At 41.2% G+C, this 22,028-nt stretch overlaps 1 protein-coding gene across 4 annotated transcripts in view; it reads left to right on the top strand.

The window, feature by feature from the left end:
* IFT122 (intraflagellar transport 122) overlaps nucleotides 1-22,028 on the top strand; it is a 48,979-nt gene that overhangs the window by 3,196 nt on the left and 23,755 nt on the right. For 3 of the 4 annotated variants that reach the window (XR_004374205.1, XR_004374206.2, XM_032784251.2), the window contains exons 5-15: nucleotides 891-967; nucleotides 1,484-1,550; nucleotides 4,914-5,060; nucleotides 8,086-8,161; nucleotides 9,197-9,388; nucleotides 12,557-12,695; nucleotides 13,772-13,974; nucleotides 14,469-14,606; nucleotides 16,740-16,904; nucleotides 17,797-17,994; nucleotides 19,155-19,295. Coding sequence is in view for 2 of the 4 variants with exons in the window: in XM_032784251.2 (XP_032640142.1) it covers nucleotides 891-967; nucleotides 1,484-1,550; nucleotides 4,914-5,060; nucleotides 8,086-8,161; nucleotides 9,197-9,388; nucleotides 12,557-12,695; nucleotides 13,772-13,974; nucleotides 14,469-14,606; nucleotides 16,740-16,904; nucleotides 17,797-17,994; nucleotides 19,155-19,295 (1,543 nt within the window). In the remaining 2 variants the exon portion in view is untranslated. Of the gene's footprint in view, nucleotides 1-890; nucleotides 968-1,483; nucleotides 1,551-4,913; nucleotides 5,061-6,247; nucleotides 6,416-8,085; nucleotides 8,162-9,196; nucleotides 9,389-12,556; nucleotides 12,696-13,771; nucleotides 13,975-14,468; nucleotides 14,607-16,739; nucleotides 16,905-17,796; nucleotides 17,995-19,154; nucleotides 19,296-22,028 lie in introns of all 4 variants that reach the window. The other variant, XM_032784253.2, reaches the window with a different exon arrangement.

Genomic DNA, 22,028 nt, shown 5'->3' with positions numbered 1-22,028 from the left:
AACTAGGGTCAGAGAATAAATTAGTAGAGAGAGGAGAAATGATGGAGGAGATCAGTCAAGATATAGAAAGATATTTGAGAGGTTTAGGAAAGCAGTTAAGAGAATGAGGGAGTACTGGGAGGGCTAGATAAAGCATTGGTGTTACTCTTGTGAAGACATTGTAGGGCTGAAGGAGCACCAGAGAGCCTCTCTCACTGTGTTAAGAGGGTGCAGGAGTTCAAGAAGAGCAGAGGAATGTCAGGAGAGTTTTGGCCTTTGTCTCAAAGGAGTTATGTGTACTGTATATACAAGACGTGAGCCTGGTCTTGTAAAATAAGACAAATTAGAATAGTTGTAGTTTGAAGCCCAATCCAAAGGTGGTTGCTAGTACTTGCCTCCACCAAAAAGTTTCATCTTTTTCTGCCCTGCTTTATTTGTGTGCGTACAGAATTCTCTTGGTGTTTTTCATTGGATTAATACCAGTCTTCCACAAGTCATTAAGAAATATATGTAATTGCTAGTATATTACATCTTCAAATTCTAATTCTGCTTTTTGATAAGTTTGCATTATTCTTGTTGAAGTTATTGAGAGATACGCATGCATACAAATTATGGAAAAATTTGGTTAATATTTATTTCTTTCACAGTACTTCCCAAACCAATATCCACCTATGCCCTCATACCAATGCAGCCAGTTCTTGATGAAATCTGATGAAGCCTTCATTCGGAGACTGCTTAATTTAAAAAAGTTTATTTTTAACTTAGTTTAATTACATTTTAATTTGACATAGTGCAACTCGATCTGTTTTTATGCAGTATTTGTCCTCTAAGCTTGGCTTTAAGATATCTTGTTATAAAAGATAGAAAACAACAAAAGATTTGTTTGAAATGTGATGATTACTTTGTTCTAGGCATAATGATTCTATACAGTGTGTTTCATACAATCCTGTTACTCACCAACTGGCATCCTGCTCCTCCAGCGATTTTGGTATGTCTTCTTCCTCTGATGTTTTTCATTGAGCCAGTAAACATTATTAAAATGAGAGAATTAAACGTTACTAAGCCAGTAATGTGTAGGTACAGTTTTTTCTTTTCTGTGATGAAGAAATGGAGAAATAAAATGTTACTCCTCCACTATGAAGTATACTAATGAAAATTTAGAAAATACCTTGTTTAGCATAATTTAATATTTTACTTTTAAAATCACTCCCCCTCAGTTGGAAAAGGGTTATGTACTCCAGTGCCTTAAAGTGTGTTATCTTTTGGTTTTTCAATAGTACTATTTTTTTTGCCCCACTTTAAGAAATATTTCATTGTAATTGTTATATTTAGATGTTTACTCACCACGCCTTCCATATATGAATACACAGCACCTATTCAAAACATTGACCCTTCACAACACTGGCCCCTTTAAAACCAGCCACCTTTTTTTTCTAATCTAAATGCTGCTTGTAATAATGAAGAACTGAGTCAGTTTCTTGGGTTTTTGTTTCTGTTTTTTAAGGCTTGTGGTCTCCTGAGCAGAAGTCAGTCTCCAAACATAAATCAAGCAGTAAAATTACCTGCTGTAGGTAAGTTTTAAGCACTATACGTGTCATTCAGATTGGTTTTTTTCCTTTATGAATACAAATATGACAATAAAGAGAAAAGTATATGTAATTAAATGTATGCAGAAGCCATGACTAGGGGCATAAACTGGGAGTTTATAGAACAGATTACAACAGAACCAAAGGCTCCTATATCACGGCATCCTCATCACTATAGTATCTGAGCACCTTCCACTGGTGCAATAAGCAGCATCTGTTACACACTGTTTTTTCTTTCTCTCATCCTCTTCTCAGTATGTGTGTGCAATATACTTTTTTTTTTAAGTTGTATTGTTTCTGACTTGCAGTGACAAGCAGTGTGATCTTGAGCAAGTCAGTTAACCTTTCTGTTCCTTTCTTTATCCATTGATGCAGTAATAACCTCCTGGAGGTGTTGCTGAGACTTATACTAATATTTGTAAAGTACTTTGTGATCCTCAGGTTAAAGATATATATAAATTTAGACTTTTTTGTGGTGTGTGGGGCAACTAGATAATAAAGCCCAATCCTGATATTTGATGCCGATAAGTTAACTTTCTGTTAATAATAATAATACAAAAACACTTATACATACTCCTAAGGGAATTCTGTGCCACTGCATGCACACAGAATTCATGTCCCCTGCAGATTTCTTTGCTTGCCTGGAGAAAAATGACTTTCTGATGGGGAATCAAAAGGAAGCCCCAAGAGCAGCCATGCGTCCCTCCCCAGCAGCGTGGGCATGTCATTTTGGGCACCCAGAACAGCAAAGAGACAAATCGCTGCGGGTGGGGAGGAGGGCTGGGGATGCCCCGGCCAGTGGCTCCTACCCTGTGCCAGGCTCAGCTGCTAGTGCTGGCTGGGGGTGGGGAAGAATGGTACTTCCTCTTCAAGGAGCGGCCAGGCCGGGCTGGGTCAGACCCAGCTCCAGAAACCTCTTCTGGCTGTAGGAAGCTCTGCACCATCCCCTTTCCCCTTGCTTCCTGCCCCCATTGCTCCTCAGCCTCTGGCGGGAGGGGTCAGTGTATGAGAGATGCTCCCCCATACCCAGGCCCTTACACGGAGTACCCTCCCACTGAGCCCACCCTGCCGACCCTCATCCCCTGCCTCCAGAATCCCCTCAAATCCATACCTCCCCCATCCTGCACCCAGACCAGCCCCCGCTGAGCCCTCTGCACTGGAACCCCAACCCTAATGATCCCTGACTACCCTGAGGAGCCCTCTGCACTTGGACCCCCACCCCACTGAGCTCTAACCAGCTGCACTGGTACCCACCCTGCTGAACCCCAACCCACCTTCACCTGGACCCCCCTGCAGAATCCCATTGTCCCTGCACATGGAACTCCCCAACAAGCCACTGTGTATCCAAATCCCCATGCATCTGGATTCCCCACTGAGCCACCTGCACCCATATTGCCCCACACAGGACTCTCTCACTCCGCACCTGGATTCCCTCGCCCCCATGTTAAAACTGTCCAGACTTGGATCCTGCAGAGCTGAGCCTCTCTGCCCACACCTGGTGTACCTGGCATGGTGGGGCAGGGCCCCGGGGTGTTTCTGAGGCAGACCCAGCCCTTGTGCTGTGTCAGGGTTGTGTGTAGCCTCACCGCCGAGTTCGTGTCCTGGGGATTGGAGGTGTGGCAGGGTGATCTCCCATCTCCGTGCTGCCAGTTGCCTGCGCTCCCCACTTCCATGCTGGAGCCTCCACAATTATTTATTGACAAAATTTTGCAAAATTTTAAAATATTGTGTGCAGAATTTATATTTTTCTGGCACAGACTTTTTAATTTTTTGGCACATAATTCCCTCAGGAGTAGTATTATAGAGCACTGTAAAACATGAAAATTTATAAATATACACATGGTTTAAGACATATCTCCTCCAAAAGCTTGTAGTCTCAGACAAGACCATGCACTACAGCAGCAGTTCTCAAACTTTAGCAACCCGAGAACCCCCATTTTGATTTAAAATTTTCCAGGGACCCTCAGACCCCTTGCTGAGTCTCTGCCCCACCCACTTCTCTGAGGCCCTGCCCCCTGCTCATTCCATCCCCACTCCCTCCATCGCTTACTCTCCCCACCCTCACACACTTTCACCAGGCAGGGGGTTGGGGTGCAGGCTCTTGGAGGGAGTTTCGATGCAGGGTGCAGACTCTGGGCTTGGGCAGGGGGTTAGGGTGTAGGAGGGGGTGAGGTGTATGGGCTCTGGCCGGGGGGTGGTTAACTCTGGCGGCTCCTGAAAGTGATTGGCACATCCCTCTGGCAGCGGCTCTTAGGTGGAGGCGGGCATTGGGTCTCCACGTGCAGCCCCTGCCTGCAGGCACTGCCCCTGCTGCTCCCATTGGCCGTAGTTTCCGACCAATAAGAGCTGTGGAGTCGGCGCTCGGGCCAGGGGCAGCACGTGGAGACTCCCTGCTCCCACCCCTAGGGACCGCAGGTATGTGCTGGCCACTTCCAGGAGCGGCAGAGAGCCTGCCTTAGCCCTGCTGCATTGCCAGAGTTTTAGCATGCAGGAGGCCTTGGGAGGGAAGGAGAGGAGTTTATCAATGGGCATAAACACCAGTTTGAGAAATGCTGCACTACAATTCAAGTAAGGGAAGGTGAGGAGAAAGAGATAGGAAGGATTGATGATAATGTGTTTTAAGGAAGCATTTGAAAGAGTAGAAGGAGGGCAATTGGCAAACAGGTAAACTATTCTATATGCAGGGGCAGCATCATTGTCAGTTTTAAAGAAGTGATATATTTGATCGGGGGTGGGGACAAAAGAATATACTCAACTGGTAAAGTCAGAGGAAATAATAAAATATCTAGTGCTTGTGTAGTGCTTTTCATCAGTAGCTCTCAAAGCACTTTACAAAGGAAGTATCATTATTTCAATTTTACTGATGGGGAAACTGAGACACAGAACTTGCTTAAGGTCATGTAGCAGGCCAGTAGTGGGCTGGGAGTAGAATGCAGGCCTCCTGAGTTCCATCCAGTGCTCTGTATGCTAAACATCACTATTGTCTCTTTTATGTGATCACTATTCTGAATGAAGATTATACAGTGGTGTGGTATGTGGACACACAATCTTCACAAATAGCGTAGATGTGATTTTCCGTCATGTGTTAGCAGATTATATCTATTTCGTTCTCTTTATTCTTGCACTTATTTTTCACTTAGGGAGAAACTCTTTGTTATACCTAGGTTGCATGTTCCTGCTATAAATATGAATGTGACTGTACAGTGCTTCAGGGTAAATGTCTAAATTCCAGTACTCTTTCTCCTTACTTAGAACATATTCTAAACTATCATCCACTGGTCAGTACACTAATTTTAGTAGTTTCCTCTATGTTGTGCTGCTTTTTCATTTTGTTTATTTTGTTATCAGCTGGACAAATGATGGCCAATACCTTGCTTTGGGAATGTTCAATGGCATTGTCAGCATAAGGAATAAAAATGGTGAAGAAAAAGTCAAAATAGAACGTCCAGGCGGCTCTTTATCTCCAGTATGGTCAATTTGCTGGAATCCATCAAGGTAAACCTCTTAGGTCCATCCCTTTTGTGCTGAACAGATAATCCTTGTTTTAGTGACTCCTGACATCACAGCATGGCCAGGCCATTATCTTTCTTCCTTAAATTGGTTTATTCTGCACTTTACTTAGGTTTGGTCTACACTATGGGGTGGGATCGATCTAAGTTATGCAACTTCAGCTACGTGATTAACGTAGCTGAAGTTGATGTACTTAGATCTAATTACTGCAGTGAAGACACTGCAGTAATTAGATCTGTGTGTAAACGGGAGATGGTCTCCCGTTGATTCCCCTTGCGCTTCTCGTTGAGGTGGAGTACCAGAGTCGATGCTAAAGCGATCGGCAGTCAATTTATTGCATCTATACTGGGCATGATAAGTCGACCCCCACTGGATCAATCGCTGTCCGTCGATCCGGCCGGTAGTGTAAACAAGCCCTCAGAGTCCTCAGGCTCTTCACTGGTGACCAGCTTTTCACATCTGTAAAAATCTGGAATTACTCCTTAGAAGAAAATGGAGTTACTCTGAATTTACACTCGTGTAAATGAGATGAGGATTAGGTCCATTTTTTCTCCCAGTCCTCCTCTTCCTTCATTCTGCCTTTGTTATAGGAATCCCTCAATGACAAGTCAAAATCCTCCAATGTTACTTTGGCTTAGAGAAAGCTTTGCCCCGTCTTTTGAGGCTTATACCGCTCTGTGACTGACCCAAGAGGGCTTTCACAAACTTGGTTGGTTCAGATTTCTCTTTTTCCACCTTTGGTTTTCTCACTGCTATCTACAGTCCAAAATGGAGTGCATTTTGACTAAGAGATGGATAATTGGCAACTTGGCAACCTGAGATTTGTATATGGGATAAACTGAGATTCCTGTGGGACGAGCTACACCTCTTTCTAGACATCAGCTGCCTCCTACCAGGCTGCCTGTTTTTTCAATTATAGAGTTGCACTGTTTTGACATGCTGAACACACTAATGGTGGGTGCATCTCTTTGGTGGCTATATGTAGCAATTGTACTTTGTCTTTTTTGATAAATGGAAAAATTGGGTGCAAAATCCGCTTGGATGCCAGGAAAGATGGTGTGGTTTTTCATTTGTATATTTTTATGCAATGAAGTTTATCTTAGAATAATAGATTTTGAAATGACAGTTTCACTGTAGTTATAGGGAATGTGAATGAACAATTAATATTACAGTAGGTGGGAGAATTTCTGGAATCATAGAGCAAGTGAGGAAGAGGAGGAGTCAGTCCACAACTATTTAGAGGAAATACCAGTTTTGAAGTCCAGCACGTGCAGTAGTCAGGGTAGTGAGACAGAAGAAGAAGAACATGAGGAAGAGGAGAGCCCTAGGGACACCAGCTCGTGAGTGTAACTTCAAGGGAATAAAATTTACTGTTCTACAGACAAAATAGACATCTACATTTATGTCCCAATTTATATATGTAATTGTTTATTTCTCCTCTCTGTCTTCTACCAATGAACTTCAGCCCTTACCTGAAGGAAACACCTCTAGGAATGAGAAGATATCTCAGTCTCTAGACCCAGAGATTCTGATGAGACTGCCAAATGCAACAGTAGAAATACTGAGCAGGAGCTTTTATGAGACTGATTTCTTTTTTTTTCCCCAAGTGTCAGGCTTGTGCAGCAATATCTTCAGATTGTTGAACACATTTTATAGATTATAAAAACTCATAGTGTATTTAAGTAACAAACCAAAACAAACAATCAAAACCTAAAGAACCCCAAAACCCACAGGGCCATATTAATTGCTGGTGTGTATGTGTGTGGGTTTATGTTGACCAGATGGAGTTGCATCCTTTTTTTTTGTGCCAGCAGTGAATTTAGTCCCATAATTTTTTAAACCATAATAATTAATTTTACTTCCCGCCCATCCCTGCTCCTTATCAGTCTTAAATACCGATCTTTGCTCTCCTGCAGGGAAAGGAATGGAAGGAGTGATGGTCTTTATGTGGTGTCCTAAGGTGAACAGACTCTTAGGGCTGGTCTACACTGGGGGGTGGGCATCAATCTAAGATATGCAACTTCAGCTACATGAATAGCGTAGCTGAAGTCGAAGTATCTTAGATCGATTTACCTTGGGTCCTCATGGCATGGGATCGACGTCCGCGGCTCCCTGTGTCGATTCCGCTACCGCCGCTCGCTCCAGTGGAGTTCCGGAGTCGACCGGAGCGATATAGATGAGACGCGATATATCGATCCCTGAAAAATCAGTTGCTACCCACCGATACGGTGGGTAGTCTGGACGTACCCCTGGACCAGCAGTAATAATAATACCTAGCTATTTTATATAGTACTGTTCATCAGTAGATCTCGAAGGACTTTACAAAGGAGTATCACCCCCATTTTACAGATGGGGAAACTAAGGCACAGAGAAGTGTTTTCCCCAAGGACACCCAGCAAGCCTGCTGCAGAGATGGGAATAGAGCCCAGGTTTCCTGAGTTTGAGTCTAAGGCTCTCTGCATTAGAGTACACTACTAAATTCCAGAGTTGAGGCCCTTCTCAGAGAATGCTCTGGTAGCAGCTTCGAAGGACAACATTTTGTTCTTGATTATATTTATGTAAATAAGGTGCATCTCCACTCAGGCCCATTGACTTTGGACTTACACCACTGAAGCTGAGATCAGAATATGGCCACAGATCTTTAAGTCCAGGGGCTCTTAGCTAATCAGCCTTAGCTGATCGTAACTGCAGTGGAAGTATATGAAGTGATGTATTAAGTCTTTGGAGGCAAACAGTCCATGACATAGTGATGTGTAGGGAGGAAATAGTGGACTCCCTCCCCACCTCCCCCCAGCTGTCTGTTCTCTGGCTGCAAAAGTTCATTAATATTCTAGTTAGGATGCATATGTTTGCTTTTCTCTCAATTTTTGTGCCTTTTTTAAAAAAATCATTACTTGCTAAATGTAGTCTGACATCATACTTATTTTTTGTCAGTAGCTTTTATGAGTTGTGTACAGAAATCACTGCAGTGCACCACATGTCTTAATTGTCTGTTTCTTCTACATGTTAGAGATGAGCACAATGACATTTTAGCTGTAGCAGACTGGGGTCAAAGGCTTTCCTTTTTTCAGCTCAGTGGCAAACAGGTAAGTTGAAGTTTAATGCTTTGGAAAGTGCATTCATATTTACCCTCAGGGGTAGCTGAATATTTTTGATCATATTCTGTATATACATTGTGTCTTGTATACTGCTGTTTTATTAGAATACTTACTCAAAGCTTTTTGTTTGTTTGGCTGCTTTTGACCATCCTCTTTTCCTGCTCCAGTGTCTCCAACCCAACAGAGACACTTCCTGTTACTTCTTCTAGTTTTGCAGACTTTTGCGAGCAGAGCTGTCTCTAGCTATTCTGGGGCCCTATGCAGCCCCCAAACTCCCCCCCCCCCCCCGCCTCTGCGGGGAGGGAGCGCAGGGGCTGTCCCCAGGCCCTCTGTGGGGAAGGAGGGGTGGGGCTGGCTTGGGGGGGGGAGTGGGAACCATTCACTGGCGGTGCGGCTGGGGCCTGGTCTGCACTTGCTGCTGCCAGTGAGTGCAGGCCTGTCCATGTTGCAGTCCTCAGGGGCATGGAGGCAGGACTGGGGCGGAGCAGGAGCGGGAAGAGGCAGGGAAGGGGCAGGGTGGGGTCAGAGCCGGGCGGGGTCCCTGGGGAAGGGCTGGAGTAGCACGCTGCTGCACAGGGCAACAGGAAATCTGGAAATTTCCTAGTGCCCTATGCAGCTGTGTACTTTCCATATGGGTAAGGACAGCCCTGTTTGTGACAGTTTACTGGCCCAGATCCTGAGCTGCAGCTGTGGAGTCCTTGGCACAGTTCATGAGAGGGAGACTCATTAGTGTTTTTTAAATCATCCTGATTCTGAGCAGACCTGTGTTGGGCTAGGCTGGTTCTCAGATGCAACTTAGAGTAGCTTCTGAGGGCTGTTAAAACTGTCAGCTGTTTCTGGGTGTAGGAAGATCTTTGCCACTAACTGACGGGATGGTGGTATCATAGGAGCCTGTATGATAGAACTTGGCACCTGAGGATCCTTGTACACTGGGGAGATCCTCTTGCTAGTTTCCAGCTACTTTTCATGACTCAGAAAACATGAAATGACCCTTTTCTTTGATCTCTGTATTTTGTCTTGTAGATTGGGAAGGACAGGGTGCTGAATTTTGACCCCTGCTGTGTTAGCTATTTTTCCAAAGGAGAATATGTATTAATGGGAGGCTCAGATAAGCAAGTCTCTCTCTACACGAAGGATGGAGTGCGTCTCGGTACCATAGGGGAACAGAGTAGCTGGGTGTGGACATGTAAAGTTAAGCCAGACTCCAATTATGTGGTAAGAGGGGACATTTTATTACTTTTCTCTTAGACCTTAGATACGTATGGTAGGACCACAATTTTCAAACTTGGGTACTTAAGTAGGCACCCAAATCCTTATTGAGGCAGCTAAATACAAGTGGCCTAATTTTTAGATGTTGCTGATTACGCACATTCAGCTTCCATTGAAGTTAAAAATAGTCACGGAGAAATGTATCTTGGGCTACAAGAAGGTGATAAATGGGAATAAAGCTTACTGGCCTACATAAGGCATTTACTACATTTTATTTTTTAAATGGTAGTTGATTTATTTAAAAATAATTTTGATGATATATGTGTGAAATAGGGTGACTGTAGAGGCTATGCAATAGGATGAGTGGAAGTAGATGTGCAAGTAGGCTGTCTGGTTCAGAATTTCTACTAAAGAGCCTTGTGGAGAATGTGCGTGTTACCATTTTGGGCAATATATACTATAACCTGTCAGTGGCAGAACTCTTTTTGAAATCAGTAGTCCATGAGTGGTGATTAAAAAAAAGTAAGTGTCCATGATTAAGGCTGTGATTTAGTCATGGGGGTCACAGAAGTCATGGAATCTGTGACTTCCAAAGACGTCCGTGACTCCAGCCAGTGCCGGCTGGGAGCTGTAGGATCCCCTGCAGAGGCAGGGGAGCCCCATAGCTCCCTGCTGCCACTCTGGGCCACCACAGGCAGCAGGGACCCCCATCGCTCCCGGCCTTTGTGGGTGGCAAGGGGCACCCACCCACACTCCCTGCCCCCGCAGACAGCAGGGAGGACCAGGGGATACGGGGAATCCCCACTGCTCCTGGCCACCGCTGGCATCAAGAGGGACACTGGTTGCCAAGGGCATCAGGAAGGACCATGGTGCTCCCTGCCGCTGCATGCAGCAGTGGGGATCCACTGCTCCTCGCTGGTGGCAGGGGGCAATCCCCGCTGCAGCTGCGGGGACCCAGCAGTCGAGAGGATCTCCACCCACTCCTGGCCACTGTGGACAGCAAGGGGATCCGCCACTTCCGGCTGTCACGGGCAGCAAGGTGGACCCCTTGGTAGGGGGGATCCCCACTGCTCCCATCCCCCAGTGGTGGCAGGGGGATCCCTGGAGCTTCCGGCCCCCACGGGAGTCAGGGGGAACTCCTACAGCTTGAAGCTACCAGTGGAGGGGACCCTTGGAGCTCCTCGTCTCTCCTCAGGCTACCCACTTTGTCATTGGGTATTTTTAATAAAAGTCAAGGACAGGTCACGGGTTTCAGTGAATTTTTCATTATTGCCTGTGAGCTGTCCATGACTTTTAGTAAAAACATCCATGATAAAAACTTAGCCTTATCCATGATCATATAGAGCCTCATCCTGGATCATTAAAGTCAATGGGAGTTTTGCCAATGAATACAGTGTGGGCAGGATCAGGGCTAAAGTTGGTATGCTATTTTGGAGAATGTAACATAAGCGATTTAGTGTTCATTTAAATATCATGCATTTTTATTAGGGCTGTCAAGCGATTAAAAATTTTAATCGTGATTAATCACAAAATTAATCGCACTATTAATAATTGAGTACCATTTATTTAAATATTTCTGGGTGTTTTCTACATTTTCAAATATATTGATTTCAATTACAACACAGAATACAAAGTGTACAGTGCTCACTTTATATTTATTTTTTATTACAAATATTTGCACTGTAAAAAAACAAAAGAAATAGTAATTTTCAGTGCTCCCATTACAAAGTATTGTCAGTTCAGTCACCTTTAACATGGAAGGTTGAACAACAAACGTATGAATTGTGTACAAAAAAAACCTGCATTCAAAATAAAACATTAAAACTTAGAGCCACAAGCCCACTCAGTCCTACTTCTTGCAGATCCATCGCTCAGAACAAACAAGTTGTTACATTTGCAGGAAAAAGCTGCGCTGCTGTTACAGTGCACCTGAAAGGAGAACAGGCTTTGCCAAGTCCGGTTATGCCCGCGTCCCAAAGAATATACAATGCTGGAAAATTCCTATAGACTCTTCAGCTCAACACATTCGCGAGGACATTCCATCGAGATGGTTCGCTCAGTAAGATACCATAACCAGTTGACCGATATTCATTTCATCATCCGAAGTCATATCCACCGGCAGTGACTTCTTTTTTGGGTTAGGTTCAGTAGTTCCGCATGAGTGTGCTGTTGAAAGATCTTCTGAAAGCATGCTCCACACCTTGTCCCTCTCAGATTTTGAACGGCACTTCAGATTCTTAAACCTTGGATTGAGTGCTGTAGCTATCTTTAGAAATCTCACATTAGTACCTTCTTTACATTTTGTCAAATCTTCAGTGAAAGTGTTCTTAAAATGAACAACACATTGGATCATCATCCGAGATTCCTGTAACATGAAATATGTGGGATAATGCAGGTAAAACAGAGCAGGAGACATACAGTTCTCCCCCAAGGTGTTCAGTCACAAATTTAATTAACGTGTTTTTTTTTTAACGAGTGTTATCAGCATGGAAGCATGTTCTCTGGAGTGATGACTGAAGCATGAAGGGGCATATGAATGCTTAGCATATCTGTCACATAAATACCTTGCAATGCCGGCTACAAAAGTGCCATGTGAATGCCCGTTCTCACTTGCAGGTGACATTGTAAATAAGAAGAGGGCAGCAGTATTGCTGGTAAATGTAAACAAACTTGTTTGTTTTAGCAATTGGCTTGGCAAGAAATAGGACTGAGTCGACTTGTACGCTCTAAAGATTTACATTTTTGTTTTTGAGTGCAGTTACGTAACAAAAAAAAAAATCAAATTTTAAGTTGCACTTTCAGGATTGCACTACAGTACTTGTATGAGGTGAATTGAAAAATGTTTCTTTTATCATTTTTACTGTACAAATATTTGTAATAAAAATTAAAGTGACCATTGTACACCATGTATTCTGTGCTGTAATTGAAATCAATATATTTGAAAATGTAGAAAAACATCAAAAATATTTAATAAATTTCAATTAGTAGTCTGTTATTTAACAGTGCAATTAAAACTGCGATTAATCACGATTTTGAGTTAATCACACGAGTTAATTGCGATTAATCTACAGCCCTAATTTTTATGCGTATTTTTTGTAGTTACCTATAAGTTATCATTGGTTGACACATGTAGGTGATTGTATGAGTTTTTGAGATCTTTCTCCTTATGTTCAGGCAATAGGATGCCAGGATGGAACAATTTCCTTTTATCAGCTGATTTTCAGTACAGTCCACGGACTCTATAAAGATCGTTATGCTTACAGAGACAGCATGACTGATGTTATTGTCCAGCATCTAATTACTGAGCAAAAAGGTAGTGTCACTCTTGCATTGAAGTCTTAGCTTCATTTTCATTGTAATTTTTATTCATAGCTGTTAGCATGTTCAAATGTATGCTCCCTGTCTTCTGGAACTTCCTGTCTTTGATGCACACTTATGGTAAGGTTGAGGCATACAACTTATGGGGTGAAAATGCAAACACGAAGCAGAGAAAATATCTCTTGAGGAGAAGGCCGGCTGTAGGCCTATTCCACCAATTCCCACGAATCGGGCCCTGCGCCTAAGAGGGCCCCGCTCCCAGTTAGACCATCTTCCCTGGCTAGAGGTGCCTTTTTAATTTTTACTCACCTGGCGGCGCTTTGGGTCTTTGGCGGCACTTCGGTGGCAGGTCCTTCGCTTTCTCTGGGTCTTTGGCGGTGGGTCCTTCAGTGCCACCAAAGACCTGAAGCGAGTAAAGGACCCACCACCGACGTGTCACCAAAGACTCAGAGTGCCACCCAGTGAGTACAAGCCCCATGTGACTTTTTACATGCGTGATTTGGGTTTTTTTTGTTTAGTCATCCCTGCTGGGGCCCCGTCAAAACTGTTCAAATTGGGCCCCACGCTTCCTAAAGCTGGCCCTGCTTGAGGATCAGCATGGAAGAACTTAATGGAAGAAGTGGGGATTTGAAAGTTCATTAGGAGAGGGAAGAGCTATTAAAATAAAGTCTCTCTATCTCTGTCTGAAATTGTGAGATTCTGTATAGTCCATTATGTTTGTAAAGGTTGTTCTTATTAACAGCATCAAAGACTTGGCCTAACATTTTCTAAGCACAATTTTGAAAAATATTCTCACCCAGTTTTCTAACAGGGAAGAGACATTGAAACATGCATCATAGTACATCATTCACAAGTAATGAATGGTAGTAACTTGTGACCTACTGCTAATCAGTAGCATGTCTGGGTAGCCTATACTTCACGTGGAGCCACAGACTCTATTCCAGTAGAGTTGATTGTTCCGTGTAGAAATGTTGTGTAAGGATTAAATTATAATCATGGTTTAACATGATATTAAATTATTTCAGTTTCACCATGCACCTTAATATGTTTTCTTATTTTCTTTCTTTTCAGTTAGAATAAAATGCAGAGAGCTTGTAAAGAAAATTGCAATCTACAAAAACAGATTAGCTATCCAGCTGCCAGAGAAAATCCTGATTTATGAATTATATTCAGATGACTCCTCAGACATGCATTACCGTGTGAAGGAAAAGATAGCAAAGAAATTTGAATGCAACTTGCTGGTTGTATGTTCAGATCACATTATCTTATGCCAGGTACGTACTTGAAAGTTAGACATAGTCTTGATAAGTAAGAGAAGGGTACACGTGTGAAAGGGATGGCAGAACAAGATTAGCATACAGAAAAAACTGTAATGGATTATGCAGTTATACAGTTGAATGTGTACTGTAATGTAATCTCAAACCAGTTAAACAGCTGCTGTCTCTCATTTCACTGATGGCTGTGTTTTAGTGAAATAATCTCTGTATGTAGTTTGCATATCTGTTTATAAAGTGCTGTGGGATCTTTTGGGTTGAAAGGTGCTAGAAAAAGGGTTTTTGATATTCCGTTTGATATCATCAGAAATCTTTAAAAATATATTTTGTCTGCTAGATTGATGTGACATGTATCTTGCAGTCTTTTGTTTTCTATGTACATATATGTAGATGGGCATATCTGGATAGATATGAACACATTTCACTAAAGTGGCATGATTTTCTGTTTACCAGTATGTAGTTTATTGTATATCACAGAATTGTTTATTTTTCAGGAGAAAAGACTACAGTGCCTCTCATTTAATGGTGTTAAAGAGCGGGAGTGGCTGATGGAGTCTCTCATTCGTTACATTAAAGTAATTGGAGGCCCTTCAGGAAGAGAAGGCCTCTTAGTAGGTCTGAAGAACGGCCAGGTGATGCTTTATGACTGACTTACCTCTTTTTAAGTACAAAGCGAAATCTGCTTTACTGTTTTGAGGAGAACGGAAATACATAGGGCTGACCACAGAAGCAGCAAAGACTTTTATAACCTGAATTCCATGGTCCCAGGCTGAGCCTAATCCTGAATCAAAAAAAACTCATTTATTTGTATCTTTTGCCTGTGGGCTCACGTTCTTTCTTTTTAGCTGCTCACTTGTAGGTTATCCTGGAAGACAAAAACATTGCTCCCCATTGCCCATGCTTCACAAGTGAACCTCAAGAGAAGTGTATATCCAGAAAATGGCTCTCTACAATTCGCTGACAACCCCGTTGCAGCTGACTCCCCCAATAAGAAATGGACCTTTGTCATTTGTCATATAGCTATTTTATGATGATCGCTGTCAATCAGACAAGCTTGTGCATAATTTTCTACACTGAAACCATATCCAATGCAGAGAATAATACAGAAGATATTTCTGTATAAAGGTGCTTAGTTTCTTTGTAAATTAAGCATACATTTAATACGTCCTTGCAGAGTACCCATTTGAGGCGTTTCCACTTACTACAGTAGAAAATAAATGGTGTAGCCATGTGACCATGCAATAGTAAAATTGCCTGGCAGATGGCATTGTGTCTTAAGAGCTTTCCTGAAAAGCAGTTAGTAGCTGCTGTTGGGCCTCAGGACAAGCAGAAGAATATGAGTGGTAAATATTGGTGTCCCACTACTTATCTGTTTAATGGGATCCCCTGTCACACTTTTGAAAGTCAATGAACTTCCATCAGTCTTAATGTTCTAAAATAATGATTATATTTAAAAGAAATGGAGCAGCGTAAGTAGCATATTTGGCTTTAGCTTGCGTACAAACCACACACAAAGTTTGATGCTATCCAAACCCTTATATTACCAAAACTTTACATCCCACCTTCTGAATACCAGATTTAGGGAGAAGAAAGAATCTGGCAGAAATTGATACAGAAAAATTTTTATCATCATCTATTGAAGGCTGTTCAGTAGTTTAATTGCCTAAAATACACAATTGTATTATCACTGAGGCTATGCTTTTTTTCACAGAGGTTGTGGAAGTCATGGATTCCGTGACTTCCACAACCTCTGTGAATTCACCCCTGGCGGCTGGGAGCTGCAGGGTCCCTTTGCTGCCCACAGCAGCCAGAAGCTGCAGGTTACTCCCGCCACCCAGTGGGGATACCCCTCAGATCCCTGCCACCATGGGCAGTGGGGTACCCTGGAGCTCCCAGCCACCCTGAGCAGTGGGCACCCCCCCGCCCCTCCCGCAGCTCCTGGATGCTGTGGGCAGCAGGGAGACCCCAGAGCTCGAAAGGGAACCCTGGAAATTGTGGGCAGTGGGGGGACTCTGGAGCTGCCCTGCCTCTGCAGGCAGTGTGGAGACCCCGCAGCTGAGTTCCCCATTTTATCATGGATATTTTTAGTAAAAGTCTTTGACAGGTCACGAGCTTCCATTAATTTTTCTTTAGTGTCCGTGACCTGTCCGTGACTTTTACTATAAATATCTGTGACAAAATCTTAGCCTTAATTATCATTAATGAATATTTATATAGTACTGTATGTTTTCTAATGTTAATAAATTAGTTATTAAAAAATGGAATAATATCATATCTCAGTTAATTAATGGGGAAACTAGTATCCAGACTGTAGACTGTCAGACAACACAAGTGACAGTTTCTTTGTAATTCTGGAGTTACATACAGCAGAGGTTACAAAGAGGGTGCATCACAGCAATTATTTAAATATTTAGGTTGTTGCCCTATGTAGTCTTTGTTCTATTTATATTTATACTCATCACCATAGTATAAATGCATTAACGTTAACTGTTTTACAAGTAGAAAGACACGGAATCTAGGTTGTCTCATATATTTTGTTTACAGTGTGCTAGCTTGCAAGCTAATGTAAAGAAGCAAGGGTGTAAGCCTTTGAAAGCATTTTCAAGCTGCTTTAGTTCTTACATATATTTAATATTTTAATATTTCTTCTTCATAATACGTAATCACAGTTCTGTTTTCAACAACAGAGTTAATATCCACTATTCTGTTGCTAATTTTGGTAACTGCAACTTTGACTGACTAACTTTGACTTCAAATATGTCCAGATTCTGAAGATATTTGTGGACAATCTTTTCGCAATTGTCCTGTTAAAGCAATCCACAGCTGTGCGCTGTCTGGATATGAGTGCATCCCGAAACAAATTGGCAGTGGTAGATGAAAATGACACCTGCCTTGTATATGATATTCACACCAAAGAGCTGCTGTTCCAGGTAAGAAATCAAAACCTTTAAATGTTTGTAAAAAAGAGAGAAACTTACTAGGGACTCAGAATGTGATTTTTGTTTCTTACATGTAGATAAGATCCATAATAATTTATATAAATATAAATCAACCGTGGAATGTTGTAGATATTAATACATTATGCCTCCTACAGAAAGTGTTGTCTGATGAGTAGGGAAGGGAGTGGGAGCAAGGAGATTTATGGTTTTTTTACCCACCTTGTCCATGCACTTGCTGTGTGATCTTTAGCAAATCACTTGGGTCCATGTAATGTTCCCTTTGAATTATTGAAGTCAGTGGGGGTCTTGCTGTTGATTTCAGTGGAAGCAGGATTGGACCCTAAATCACTTTGTGCCTCAGTTTTGCCCAATATAAAAGGATGATGATAATACTTCCCTCATAGTGAATTTAATATAGTCTCTCTATGAGGCTTAATTCATTAATGTTAGTAAAGTTTTTTCAGGTAGATCCTTGGATAGAAAGCATGAAGTATTATTAAGATTAGACCTATAAGATTATTTTTATGCCAGAAGGCAGAACTAAAGGTTAAATTATTCTGATAGCTGGGAACCAGTGTCCATTTATGGAAGGATTTTAATTTAATGTATGAGTAAAGGTGATGAGCAAGATAAATAAGAAACATATTAGACAAAAATATTGCAATTTAATAAGTATAAAGCAAGTGCTTTGAAAATGTGGCAATATTTGTAACTTTTAAGTACCAATATATTTCTAAACATAAAGAATTAATGTAAAAAAATACATAAACTTATACAGGTTATAACATAATCAGTTGTCCTAGCTGAAGGCCATGTATTGCTTAGGGGAAAAGATCTAATTTTGTTGCTCAGTAATTTAATCACCCATAAATATGCTCATTAGGAACCCAATGCTAATAGCGTGGCTTGGAATACACAGTGTGAGGATATGCTTTGCTTTTCCGGAGGGGGTTACCTCAACATCAAAGCTAGTAACTTTCCTGTCCATCAGCAAAAACTTCAAGGCTTTGTTGTGGGATACAATGGCTCCAAGATTTTCTGTCTTCATATTTTTTCTATGTCAGCTGTTGAAGTTCCTCAGGTAATTTTTAATCTAACTAACCCATGTTTTGTGTTTTCTGAACAATATGGTTTAAAAAAATGAAAGAATGTTTCTGAAACTTGTCTGCTTCATATTAGGAGTTTAGATTACATTGATTTTGGTAGTGTATTCAGATCTGTCAACACTGTCTAGTTCCTTTTGTGTGAGCTGTGCAAAGTTTTCAAAACTGTTGGACTTATTAACTTTAAGTGTCTGAGTTTTTTCCTTCTCTTTTGCTGACGTACGCTCTCGTATTATTATAGTCGTCCCCCCATTTTGTTTACAAATCCATTAAATTTAAAGGCACTGAACCACAATGACAATGTGGTTCTGTACAAACTTATTTTGCCTACAGTTTCTGCACATCTTCCCCTCTCCTGCCCCCCCCCCACAAATTTTTTCATGTTATTTTTCAAATGTCCATGTTCTACCCATGCCATGTACCCTCTTATTAATTACCTGCTGTTCCTCCTTTTGGATATGTTTAGGCAATATTTAAGTGGTATAAAATGTTCTAAGCTGTAGGTGTATCCAGTTCGTAATATATTTGTAGATTCTATGTCAATCAGATGAGCGATCTTCCCTGCATTATGAGAAGGACCACAAACAATGGAAGTATTAATATAGTTAGTGAGGTATAATCGATTTGCCCGTGAACACTAGAAATTCAGTCTGCTTTTTTTCATGTTTTCATCTACTCAACAATGGTTTAAAAATGAACACAAAACCAAAAAAATGTGAGAATCAGTGTAAGCACTGGACATTATTCTGCATTTCTTATGTACCCAAAACTATCATCAGCATCATTTGGAGTTGTGGATGAGTAAGGAATGCACTACATCAATACTTGTACTGAACTGGTAGAATCTCAGACCCTAGCAAACAGTGCCTCCAGGACAAAAGGGTTTGGAATTCAGTTATCCTATTCTGTATTGTACTTAGGTTGGAGCAGGATGATTGAATTCACAGAATAAATTACTGTATTGTCAAAACTGTCATACCTTGTACTCTCTTGTTTATTATTCAGAAAGTTGATTGGTTACATAGTGGGTTTTGTAACTGCTGGGGTTGGAAAGTGAGCAGATTTATGCACTAAATACATTCACTAATATATCTCAATATTTTGCTTTTGATAAATGTTTCTTAATGGAAATCCTCAGTCTGCTCCTATGTATCAATACCTGGAACGGAAAATGTTCAAAGAAGCCTATCAGATTGCTTGTTTAGGAGTAACTGACACTGACTGGAAAGAGCTGGCTATGGAGGCCTTAGAAGGTCTAGAGTTTGAAACTGCTAAAAAGGTAAAGCATTTATTTCTTTGTGCAACAGGAATTTTGAAATTTCGTATTAACACATGGTTGAAGTGAAAAGTAGTATACATACATTGTAACCTCTTCATATTTAACCTTTCTCTTATATCACCAGGAGCTCTGGTTCGTGTATCTAACATACTTTTTCTATTTTTTTAAATATGAAGTGTCAACTCAAGATCTTATGCACATCATGAAAGCCGAACTATGATGCTTCATTTTTTCTTCTTGTCAAAAACATGCAGAATAGCTAATGCCTACAATAAAGAGAAATTGATTTTATATTTTTGGCTATTTAAACTCATAAAAGAAAAACTTTAAAAAAAATTCCATTTCAACTTTAGAAATGAGTTCAATAAGAACATAAGAACGGCTGTACCGGGTCAGACCAAAGGTCCATCTAGCCCAGTATCCTGTCTACTGACAGTGTCCAATGCCAGATATCCCAGAGGGAGTGGACCTAACAGGCAGCGATCAAGTGATCTCTCTCTTGCCATCCATCTCCATCCTCTAACAAACAGAGGCTAGGGACACCATTCCTTACCCATTATTGGCTATTAGCTAGGATGGACTTAACCACCATGAATTTATCCAGTTCTCTTTTAAACGCTATTATAGTCCTAGCCTTCACAACCTCCTCAGGCAAGGAGTTCCACAGTTTCTGTGCGCTGCATGAAGAAAAACTTCCTTGTATTTTTTTTAAACCTGCTGCCTATTAATTTCATTTGTTGACCCCTAGTTCTTAGATTATGGGAATAAGTGAATAACTTTCCTTATCCACATTCTCCACATCACTCATGATTTTATATACCTCTGTCATATCCCTCCTTAGTCTTCTCTTTTCCAAGCTGAAGAGTCCTAGCCTCTTTAATCTCCCTCATATGGACCCATTCCAATCCTCTAATCATTTTAGTTGCCTTTTTGACCTTTTCTAGTGCCAGTATATTTTTGAGATGAGGAGACCACATCTGTACGCAGTATTCGAGATGTGGGCATACCATCGATTTATATAAGGGTAATAATATATTCTCAGTCTTATTTTCTATCCCCTTTTTAATGATTCCTAACATCCTGTTTGCTTTTTTGACTGCCTCTGCACACTGCATGGACATCTTCAGAGAGCTATCCACGATGACTCCAATAAATTAGAATAAAGTATTTCAACAAGAAAATACTTTTGATTTAGTGTTGTATTACATATATTTTTCACTAGGTGGCAGAAAAGAATCATTAGCTGAAATGTATCTGTTGTCTCCTAGTTTTTGTCCTGTAATACTCTGCTGCTAATATTCCTATTCTTTTGTCTCCCTACTGTTTAGAGCATGTCACTTTGAAAGTGGAGACTGTACTTTCTTTATGTTGGTTCATCACTCAGTTCTTTGCTGATAGTGTGACATTGTCACATATTTCCTTTCTTCCTGCTAGACTAGCCCTGTTTGGGAATGGCCTTTGGAATGGGAGATGCTGGAGTACGTGTTTTCCTTGGAGTAAAGTCTTTGTACCACCATCTGTGAAACAAAAGGTCAAAAGAAATGTAGTGCCATCAATATAATATGAAACACAAAATTATTTTTAAAATACATAGGAATCCTTTATGTAATGACACAGGATTTCATAGGAAGCTAAACGTTTTTATTTTTCATTTTCTCATAAAGGAGGCATTGGGCTAGACTTTTTCTGTGCAACTTTAGATGATTTTATGCAAATAGTTCTTAAAATGAAGATGCTTTCAGTGCCCCGTGGAAGGTGAGTACTGTCATCTTCTTAGGGCATGTCTACACTTACCTCCGGACTGATCAATCCGGCAGGGGTAGATTATTGTGTCTAGTGAAGACGTGATAAATTGACTGCTGAGTGCTCCCCGTCGATTCTGGTACTCTACCGGAGCGAGAGGCGCAGGCAGAGTCAATAGGGGAGCATCAGCAGTCGACTTACTGCAGTGAAGACACTGCAATAAGTAGATCTAAGTACATCGACTTCAGCTACATTATTCACGTAGCTGATGTTGCATAACTTAGATCGATTCCTCCCGCCTCCCCCTCTCCCCCCCAGTGTAGACCAGGCTTCTTAATTAGAGCTGATTAACCTGAACAAAGGCAGTTTATAGAAAATTTGACATTAAAGACTCGTTCTTCCTCATCTGATCTTGGGTAAGCAGAATATGTATTCCTCCTAAGCATTTAATTGGTTAGAGGTCTGGAACATCCCAACGTCCAAAGAGTTTAATTTCTGGGTTTTATTGTATGTCAAAAGTAAGTGCTAAACTGCTGTAACCATAGGTGACTTTGGCACTTGGCGACTTTTGTTTGCACATTTATCTTAGTTGGCAAAGAATATTACAGTGTGTCACAGTACTTTTATCTTATCCTGTCCTACCTTTCTTTTCTCTCTCTGCATTGTAATATATTTGTTCTACTTTCATACTGAATTTTGAGAATGATCCAATAAATTGTCTTTGATTTAAAAACTTTAAGCATATGTAGAATACTTGATCAGCATTGTCACTTACTTGTGTTCTGCCTTGTAGCACATGAACAGAACAGTTTTCCTTATTTTGCTTAAAAGTGTGGCATGCTTAACTATTAAAGTGAAAAGTCCTAAAATAGAATAAAACTGTTCAACATTTTAGTTAGTGGTTTGTGTCCCTTGAGGGGACTGACCTGCATATGCCTGCTGGCCTCCTTCTGTGCTCTTTCTTTTAAATAATAAATGGTTGGATAGTGA

This window comes from Chelonoidis abingdonii, chromosome 17, assembly GCF_003597395.2.
Source record: "Chelonoidis abingdonii isolate Lonesome George chromosome 17, CheloAbing_2.0, whole genome shotgun sequence".
Lineage (NCBI taxonomy): Eukaryota > Metazoa > Chordata > Testudines > Testudinidae > Chelonoidis > Chelonoidis abingdonii.
Note: the sequence above shows the minus strand (reverse complement) of the source record. Positions and strands in the feature narration are given on the sequence as shown.